We start from the raw sequence: 10,424 nt of genomic DNA, 5'->3' as shown, positions 1-10,424 counted from the left end.
TCCAAAAAGAATTTTGTAAGGAGCACTCAAGAGAGAAATTCAGTAGAATTAATTGTACAATTTATACCAATGTCAGATAGAATTCTGTCTTTACAGAACTACCTCAAAACATAAGTGCTATTTCAATCTTAAATGGTCAGAATAAAGCTTAGAAGGGATTTGCATGGTACATAGATCTTGAGTGCTTCTATGCTAAAGATATAGTGAAATTTCAGCTATTTGTCATAATCACTTAAGTCTCAAAGATACAGCTTGGAATGAAAAGTAGTTTGACATAAGATTCTTTCAAGCATCAATAATAAGTGAAAAAAATTCTAATTCTATGAAACAATAAAAACAGAATTTAAAGTTACAAGAAAGTTAGAACCTACGATTCAACAGGTTGCAGATGTGTGCATGTATACACAGATTTACGTTTAAAATACTCATATGCACCTTGCATTATTTTTTGTTTAAACTAATTTCCTGTACCTTCTAGAAACATTTCTATTTCTGTAATATAAATATTCCTAAAAAGAAAATATGTACCTAAAATTATTTAGAAAATGACTACTGAAACAGATTTTTTTTTTTTCTCCCCTTCAACTTTTCAGTCACAGATCATGAAAAACATTAATAGGCAAACTTGTAATTTGGACTTTAGCAACTTTGGAAAATAAACATGGAAAACAGTCAAAACCTATTCAGAATTTCACTGTACAATAATCAACTGAAATTTTTTAACATGTTTCACTAATGCTAGCCTCAAATCTAAATTAAAGGCCCGACCCTGTCTGCTTTTGAGAAAATGTAAGTTTTACTTTTACTTTAATAGAAACAATATTAAAACCAAAATCAATTCAAAATGAATAAAAATCATGATACATTAGTATTATATTAACTAACAATGGAGGCTCAATAAAAGGAATGCAAGGCAAAGAATAGAATAGTGCACTGTGGTTTTATTGATGGCAGCAATGACAATTTGCCTCTCACATGTAAAAAGTATTCAGCTTCACATAACTAACAACTTTTAAAAAAGTCTCGTGTGATGTCAGGTCCAAATTCCTTCTGCTCACATGAGCTTTCTTTGATCCACCCTGTTTACTTGGAAAAAGACAGCAATTCTTCTAGAGTCTTCAGCGAGTTGGAGCTGCCAGTGAATCTCTCCCCACTGTGAGGTGGTTTCTAAATGAAAAAAAAAAAAAAAAATACAGTAGATAAGCATAAAAGCTCTCTGCTCTTTGTGCAACACATGCTTTACTGTTCGTTCATCTTCTTCCTCCAAAAGAGCAGGTATCTGCTTTTCAGCACTCAGAGAGACACAAGTCTTTAAAAGAATAAATCAGAAGGTTGCATTTCAATGCAATAAATACAATCAGTATAATAAAAAGAAAGAATGCTTTCTGGCAATGACTTATCACAAAAATTGCAGCTTCTCCAGTGGTAAAGACTTCAATACAGATTTTATAGCAAGTGTGACAAGGTGTAGATTAATTCTGCCCTGTTGCAAAGGAACACCCAAGAAACAGATAACGACCAAGCACCCGTAAGTTCACACTCTTCAGTTCTTTCAAGCTCCTCCAAAAGCTACGATACTTCTAAACACTCCTTTCCGATTACTTGTTCCCCCTTCTTTTTCATACTGTCAGGACATTCTATACAGGAAGTGTAAGCTCAGGATGTATTTTTATTATTGTTAGATTCTAATTCTTATATCTTGATTCTCTAGGAGGAATGTCTTATTTTACAGACCTGTTTAAAGACAGTATTTAACTCATACCCTAAACAACCCAGACTGAGTTCAAGGGCTCTCAATGCAGTACTTTAATAAAATTCTGAGTTAATGTTCTCTGCTTCACACTGCTGCATATTAATAAATGGTCATTTCTAGGTCAACTGCAACCGTGGTGGGGCACTGACTAGCCCATACTTCTCTTACTTCACCTTAACATGACTACTCTATGGCTCTATCTTCATAATAAACACCAAGTGAAGATTTCCTACAAGTCTGCAGCAATCGTTCTTAACTCAAGCACAGAACAGTGTGGCAAGAAGCCCTTCAGAAAGACAAAATCATAAAATGGTTTGGATTGGAAAGGTCCTTTAAAAGTCATCTAGTCCAAACAGCCTGCCATGGGCAGGGACACCTTCCACTAGATTGGGTTGCTCAGAGCCCTGTCCAGCCATCAGGACTGAACATTTCCAGGGCTGGAGCGCCTACCATCTCTCTGGGCAACCTGTTAAATATTCCACCACCCTCATCATAAAAAAATTCTTTCTTGTATCTGGTCTGAATCTCCCCTCTTCTAGTTTAAAACCATTAGCCCCTGTTGTTTTGACTGGAATCTGATAAAGGAGCTGATTAAAATAGCCAGATTTAGCAAAGCATTTTAGTATCAAATACACAAATACTCTAATTGACTATATATTAGCTACTTAGAGTTTCCACTTAAAAGTTCAAGACAATTAAGTTATGGCAGCCAAATAAGACTGCACTGAAGGTTTAGATCTAAAGGGAATGAATATTCCTATCAAGCACGATTTTCTCATAATGAATTGCTGTTTACAGTAATAACTACTTAAGGTATGTATAACTCCTACAATATTTGCTATTTGTTTTGCAGAAGATAAAGTGCATAATATTCCAAAAAAGTTAAGACTTACAAAAGTAACCAAAATTTACCAGGTTTAAGCTAATGCTGGTTGTACACTGCACAGGGTAAATTCAGTTTTGGATGGCAAACTGGCACTATCTAACTTTAGCAGATGTTGAAGTAAACAGTCCTGGGCCAAAAAAGGACACAAGAAATACCTCATCTCTTCAACTGAGTTTTAAATTATAACGAAGAGAAGAACATATCTGAAAATATTGTCAATAAAAGATGCACTTTTTAAAGCAAAGTAAGTAGTAGCTGAAAAATTATGTTCAGCTTCATTTTCCAAAATACATCTTAATTATTTCCCACCCCCCACCCCGGATAAAAAGAATCCATTGCTACTTGTTGACAAATGTTTTGGGGTTTATTTAACTGACACTACTTACCACCTGAATTTAACACCTTTATCTGGAGATGTCTGACAGAAAACAATAGTATTTGAACTGGTGCAGGGGAAGGGCTGTAGCTATTTTTTATGGTAGGTAGGTTTTGATACTGAGTCTGCTATCCATTTACATCAGGGTCCTGTTAGAATCTTCAAAGCAAGGTATGAGAACCCGCAAGGAACAACCACCTGTGCCTTAGGTTGTTCCTTACTTGCTCTTCTTGAGATACAGGAGTTTCTATCGCTCTCTCTCAATATCTGTTTTCTCCCCTCTACCAGGTGACCAAGGCCAAAACATAGTTTTCCAGACTTATACTGTAATATTAGAGACATATAAAAAATAGTACCTAAAGACACAAAAAAATCTCCCTCGTTTTTAACTGCTGTGTACCCCGAGCACATTTCATTTGGCTGATCACACTGACACTCCTCCGAGCAAACTGAGCTGGTTTAGAGCTCAGATCAGTGCACATGCCAGAACTATTTCTGCATAAATTATCTCATGACATGTTTATTGATACTGATTGATACACTTAAAATGAAAAAAATCAACTTATATGTGCAAAAATAGAATAATTATCACCTTGGCAAGAGTCAGGAATAAATTTTGCTCTTGCATTGCCAGTACTCCCCAAAATGAAAAAGGTATTTCAGCATATGATTAAAAAGCAAAATCATACATTATTGCACGTCAGAAATATCCAAAGCTGCAGAGATCAGAAGCACCCTGAATTTGGAAGACTAGAGCAAGGTAAGGAATGGATCTAAGAAGAGCTCTGGAAAAATAAACTGATGAGGTGGCGTGGGGGAAATGAACAACAGATTCAAAACAAAGACATACTGTAGATGTAGACCAAATAGCCTGCAACTTCACAAAGCTTTCTTTATTCAGGATAAGCTTTTAATCAACATTTGAAAAGTAAAGATTTAGACAAACCACAAGTAAAATGAAAGCAGTACAGCATGCTTGATTCTTTTAGTAAAATAATTGTACTGTTTTATCTGAATGGCCATTTTAGATTTCTGAATGTTCATCTCAGGTGTATTTTCTGAGGATATATATTCCCTTCATTTCTGCTAATCGATAAAGTATAGGTGCAAGTATACCGTTAGGATTCAGAGTATTACAAATATTCCTAGGCCTTGAGCTTGCCATTGAATGAGGAGGTACACAGATTTTAGATTTTAGTGTTGCAAATTCTTCTTCCCATGTTAAGCAAAAGAATAGAAAGACTATTCACAGAAATGGCTCTTCAGAATTAGAATATGGGACCCTGGACAGAGACAGACAGTATGGAGTTCAGCAGGGACTACAGCTGCTTATTTCAGCGAAGTTGGTCCAATGTATGTGAAAGAGAGATTTGCTACTGTTCTCAGGTGAAAAACATATCAAGTAAAAGCTTGCTGACATGAGTCCTTACATAAAGCAAAGTTAAAAAGCTATTTGTCAAAGTGTTTTTATTGCCCTCTTCCCACAGGTGTGTTAAGACTCTACCTACAGCCACAAAATCCAGAGAAACAGATATCCAACTTCTATCATAAATACACCAATATCCCCAAGAAAAAATTAGAAGCAATATGCCAAACATATCTTCCATGTAGGTGATCACAAGTGGTTTCTAAATTAAAAAGACACAACCATAAAACTTCCACTTAAATTACGAGACCTGGATTTATTATCACTAAGTCTCCACTGGTGTAGCAACCGCTGCTCTGTGCTTGTTCCTTATAAAGAGATTACTACTATCAAAGAAAGTACGTCACACATGTGCTCAATTTTTTTTTTAATAAAGAGTAAGTTTTTTCTAGGAATTTTAAGTTCTCTCTTTGCTTGCAAAATGCTGATTACAGTAATTTCTTTGATCAAAATATTCATCATCTGCAACCCAGTGCTGAGGGTTCTTGTACAACATACTGGAAAAGTTGCAGAAAGTTCTCTCACAAACTCCACAAAGACTGAAGAACACTGAAGTACAGAACAATCCAGATCTACTTATTTTTAAATCTAAACCCATAAATAACATGTCAATATTATATATTTACCTTTTATTTTTTATTTATTAGTTTCTAGCTCTTGGGGGTTGATAAAATTGTTGAGTAGGTCGTGTGGACCGTCTTGGCTGACCATCACCTCCTCTGCGGAATTCTAGAGTTTGCTCATACGTTTCTTCCTCCTCCTCCTGCAGGCAAACAGCATTGTTTTAAATAGAATAGTAGGAAAATACATTATGCATACATACAAACACACAGAGCCCCCCTCAACCCCCACACAAATGAATTCTTACACACATAGCAACTGCTATTTCTGTGTTGATGACCACTTCTGAAAACAAGTGACATAATGGGAGTGGGTTTTTCAAGCCTAGGAAAGCTAACAAGAAGGAGAATCTCAAAACTCAATCCCTAGGGCAGAACTTATTAAATATTTGCAGGAAAAAAGCATATATATTAAAGTAAAATTATTTTCAAAGAGTCATACAGACAACTCAAGAACCAAGATAACCTCAATAACATGCCAGAGCAAGAGAAATATGAGCTTTTGGGAATTTAGAAGTGAGTGGGAAATGAAATAAAAGAATTAGGAAATGGAAATGCAAGGAACAGCATCTGGCAATATGCATGCTAGAAACAGATCTGAAGCAGTAAATACAAATCTGTGATGCAGTAATAATGAAATAAGCCTACAAGTATCGTGGACAGCAATTTAGGCATGACTTTGCTAAGTGCAGCAGTAATAAATATAACCTCTAAATAATGAGAGGAGAGATAATTACATACTTCAATATGGCATTCATTCCAAGGCATCTCATTACCAGAAATATATTGACAAATTACATGGAATTGAGAGATAAAACCAACAAAAATAATCAAGGCACTGGAGAGTGATTTACAAAGAAAGATTAAAATAGCTCTATATTTACTTTGGTCATGAAATAGTGAAATGAAAAACATTCCTATCGTGGATTATTTGAAGGTGGTGCACATTAAAGGTAGAGAAGAATTTTAAAAGCATTAGAGTCAATAAAAAATAAACAGGAGGAAAAATTATAGGCTGAAAAAAATTCAAAAAGTTTCTGAACATAAGTATGATTGTCAAATGATGCCTCAGGGAAACAGTTATACTTCCATTTCTTTAATATCCTAATACTACACTGTAGCAAAGACCAGGTAGGTCCAGAGGGAACATCCTGTAAGAAATCAAAAGCACTGAGTACGTATTTCTTAATTCCCTTTCATTCACAACATAGGAACATACAGGAACACAAACCAAGAACATTAAATGATTCATTAAAAGTTCAACAATTCCAACACCCAGGAACTGTCTTAAAAGACTGCAACATGCATGTAACAGTAAACAAGTCACAGCAGTAAAATTCTTACTGGAAGAGACAGAAAGGAAAATCTGCAGCCTAAGTTTCTTTCTGTCGTGAAAAGTCAGATCTTGCTCAAGAAATGTCTCTTTCTGAATCAGCTTGAATATCAATAAACATGCATTTTAAAAATAACAGTTACAGACAACCACATTCCTCATGGTATGGTCTCCTATTTACATGGCACATTTGTGATCTTGGATATATTTCCAGAACAACAGATTAAGCCCTACTACAAAGTCTGCAATAACTGTAGAAGAAAACAGATTTTCAGCATGATTTAATACAGCATAATTGATTTATATCTTTTAGTTTCACTGTAGCCAAAGGCCAAGAACCATGGAATTCTGCCATGAAACTTACTCTTCTCAGTGTACCTCTTTTACTGCTTGCAGCACTATCGATTCCCTTATTATAGAGGTCTGGAGACACCGATTATCCAAAAGAAAAAGAAATAGAAAAGCAGATGTCTAACAAAAAAAAAATAATCCAGTTTGCAATACTGTTAGCCCTAGTACAAACCCTCAGCTTAGTATATGAAGTAATCTCCCATCAGTGACAATGCAAGCTTTTTTAATGTTTTAACACCAAAACGTTAAAAGGTAAGCTAGATGCCTCAAGTGTTCTAAGCACCTTTAGCTCCTTCAGTATACTCTAAGAAATGTGAATACCTGAAAATAGTTCCATATTATTTGCCAAAAGAGTAACAAAAGATGCAACTGCAAGTTTTCTTAAAATTCTTTGCCAGAGCTTCATTCTAACATAGAAGAGCTCACTCTTCAAGAATAAACTAGTGAACTTTTACGTGCTCAATATTTGGATTTCTCCAGAACTGTAAAACTAAATGGCATATATGCATAACTGAAAATTTAGCAATGCATACCAGTGTTTTCAAGAGACTGCAGCGAAATAGGCATGAATCTTTTCTTTCTAACCTTGGCAGTCTTTGCTCAAAAAGAACAGAAATTAAATAGTTTAGTGCATCGCCTCCCACCTCTAACAGCTAACCCCTTTCTACAAATAAGTGTATCAGAGTAAATTTTTAGAGCAGCAAATCTTTAACTCTCAAAAGTTAATGTTGTTACTTTGAATTCAGTAAAATCAAACTAAAACTAGAATTTGTCTTACACATTTGTATTTTGGTGTAGCTGTCTTTACACATAGAAATGAAAGCTTCAGATTGCATTCCAATTTAAATATTTTTATTACAACAGGCAAGAGTGAAATGTGAAACCACATTAATTTTCTTGAGCCTCTGAATGAAATGGAAGCAAGCAATGCAGCAAATAATAGTAAGAATGAATTAGCAACAGAACACCTTCCAAATGTTCCCCCATACTTCTCTATATAGGCACAGTGGCTCCCCACACAGAGTTACTGATCACCTTGTTTAAGCCTGCCATCCCCACATCAGATGACACATCGTCATTTGCTTCTTGTGTCTCACGTATTCACATTTAATCCTAATTGGATTTAGCAAGGTGTTATTTTGGAGAATGTTAAGACATATCTTTATTAAACATTGTTTCTTGTTTTGCAAGTACTTGCGTTTCTTTTCTTCCACCATTTCTTGATCACTGACCCTCAATCCACCACTGATCTTTCATCTTTCTTCTGTTGCCATTTTATTTTATTTCCATTTTAAGGATTTTTTTTTTTTTTTTTTTTTTTTTTTTTTGGGGGGGGGTGTCATCTTCATCTCAATTCACTTTAAAATCTCTCCCCCCCCATGCTCAAAACTGCAATCTCTCTTCTGGAACAGCATCTACCCTTTGTAGGCAAAACTTACGATCTCTAATGTTCACTTCCTTGTCTTTTCTGTTCAACCTAAAAACTTCAGCTGCCTACATTTTTTCCACTATAACTTTGCAATTAGGTCACACACCTTGTCACCAACTCTATTTTCCCAATCTTTCTTGCTGCTTCCTTTCAATTTATCAGTTGCTTGTGACTCATTCTAAATTGTTCCATTTCCTACTTCCTTATCCATGTAAAATCTAGATTACATTTTATAAAGCAAAGGTGGCCACAAACCTCTCTCAGAGCATCTCCATTCTCCTTGTATTACCAGTAGAGGTTTCATATTAGTACATCACTCCAAAAACTTGCATACATTATTATCTCCATCTTTCAGCTTATTATTCATTATTTATCTAATATTCCTAGATCCAGGATTGAGTTTTCTAGTACTTGCACAATGCCCACTTAGGGCTCTGTACCCTGAGATTAAATGATACCAACTAAGCACAACTGCAAAAGACAGCAAAAACTGGCGGATCCTTCTGAAAAAAGTAAAGTTTTACAGTGCAAACAATGAACCGCACAGAGAAATTACTGCAGTAACAGGTCAGAATGACAAAGAGAATGTGGAGAAGGACAGCATTCTTCAGGTATTCAAAAAAACATGGCAATCAGGGAAGCATACGTCATTGGGTATTTCATCTTCTATTCACATTTTTTGCCATAAAAATTTGCTGTTAGTTTGGAAATTTTTATTCCATCACATAAGACACCCAAGAACTAAAGTGTAAAATGGGTATATATGCAAGCTCAGTGCATTTTGGACCCATATATTCTGAAGAGCTTGTACCACCACCATACTTTATCAGCTGAATGTAGTGAATCAGCAAGTAACTTCAGTCCAGCCAAGTGACTACCACTGTGCTTTTACATAAAAAAATTCAATGGATTCCATAGCTGCAGAACAAAGTTATAAATGCAGCATTTAAAATACTTTAACTGTTAATTTACTCTTAAAATTAACAATATTAGAGTACATTTATATTTCATTAAAAGCTTTCTCATTGAATTTCAGCTACAAGACTTCTTTCAGTGCATTCAAAAGAACTGTTCAGAAACTTTTTTTTTAATGCAGTCCTTGAAGTACTTACTGTATAAATTCTGAGAACAATCAATAGGTGGATGACAGTAAAGAGCAGGACAGAAGTTACGCATTATACAAAAGCTTTGCTGAATGTTCTGCTCACATACACTGAGGCTGTGGCTTGAAGTCACAGGTGAGCAGCTCCAACCGTTTGCCACCTGCAGACTAGTTACCTCTGTCCATTCCTGCTTATGAACAGAAAATTCTGCTCTGTTCCATGGGCCCTTCTGCTAAGGCTTTTCAATCATAGCTCTCTGTGGGCTATTAAGGGATGAGCATCAGAGCTTGTGCAAGGAGGCATGAAAGAGCAGAGTGGGACCAGGAATCATGGGACAAAGAAGAGACAGAAGGCAAAGTAAGCAGAAGACATTTTCCATTTCAGTAATGTCAAACTACTGTTTCAGTTTAAAAGCTTTAGTTTTCATTTCACTCACGTAATCAATGCATGAAAAACTTGCTGGACTCAGTAAAAAGGAAGAGTGTTGGCTTCCTTGCAAAATGAACTTTGCTTTCATGTGCATTTCAACTCCCATTTCCCGGTTCAGATTTAATGCCTCTTTGCATTGCCCACTATGCTGGCAACAGCTGTCTCCTGCTGTTAGCACACCAAGTGATCTCTTGTTTTGCTGGTTAAATTCCTCTCTTAAAACTTGCTTCTTTTGCCTTATCATCCAGTGTTGATCACCTTGAGTACTTAACTTTTTTATTTTTGCAGCTTCTACATACCTGCACTTGTATCAAAAATAGACTAAGATTTTACAGATGTATCAAAAAAAAAAACAACTAGACAATTAAATTCAACTACACTATGGCCATACGGAAAAATTCGTAAGTTTACTAGAAAAAGCTAAACTTAAATATTTAAACTGCAATATATTACATATCCTATTATTTATAAGGGGGGGGGGGGGGGGGGAAGTGGGGGAATCACTGGCTAAAGTGTCTACAGTATTTCCTTAAACTTTTACTTTATCTGAATACTTAAATGGATTCTTCGAACTCCGTAATAACTAAGAATGAAAATGGGATGCTGTGAAAAAAAGAAAATTTTTCATTTAAATAAAGTAAAAATTTTAATATTCATACATTCTTAGAGCAGCTTTAGGGCACAATTTCAAAAATTACTATCAAATGAGGTGTGAAAA

At 35.4% G+C, this 10,424-nt stretch overlaps 1 protein-coding gene across 2 annotated transcripts in view; it reads right to left on the bottom strand.

The window, feature by feature from the left end:
* Window positions 1-921: 921 nt before the first annotated feature.
* Window positions 922-10,424, bottom strand: part of TDRD3 (tudor domain containing 3) — a 109,751-nt gene continuing 100,248 nt past the window's right edge. For both annotated transcript variants that reach the window (XM_040584084.1, XM_040584085.1), the window contains 2 exons: window positions 5,068-5,204; window positions 922-1,167 (listed from right to left, as the gene is read on the bottom strand). In XM_040584084.1, the coding sequence (XP_040440018.1) occupies window positions 5,085-5,204 (120 nt within the window). In that variant the 3' untranslated portion in view covers window positions 922-1,167; window positions 5,068-5,084. The remainder of the gene's footprint in view (window positions 1,168-5,067; window positions 5,205-10,424) is intronic.

This window comes from Falco naumanni, chromosome 2 (genome assembly GCF_017639655.2).
Source record: "Falco naumanni isolate bFalNau1 chromosome 2, bFalNau1.pat, whole genome shotgun sequence".
NCBI classification, from domain to species: Eukaryota; Metazoa; Chordata; class Aves; order Falconiformes; family Falconidae; genus Falco; species Falco naumanni.
Note: the sequence above shows the minus strand (reverse complement) of the source record. Positions and strands in the feature narration are given on the sequence as shown.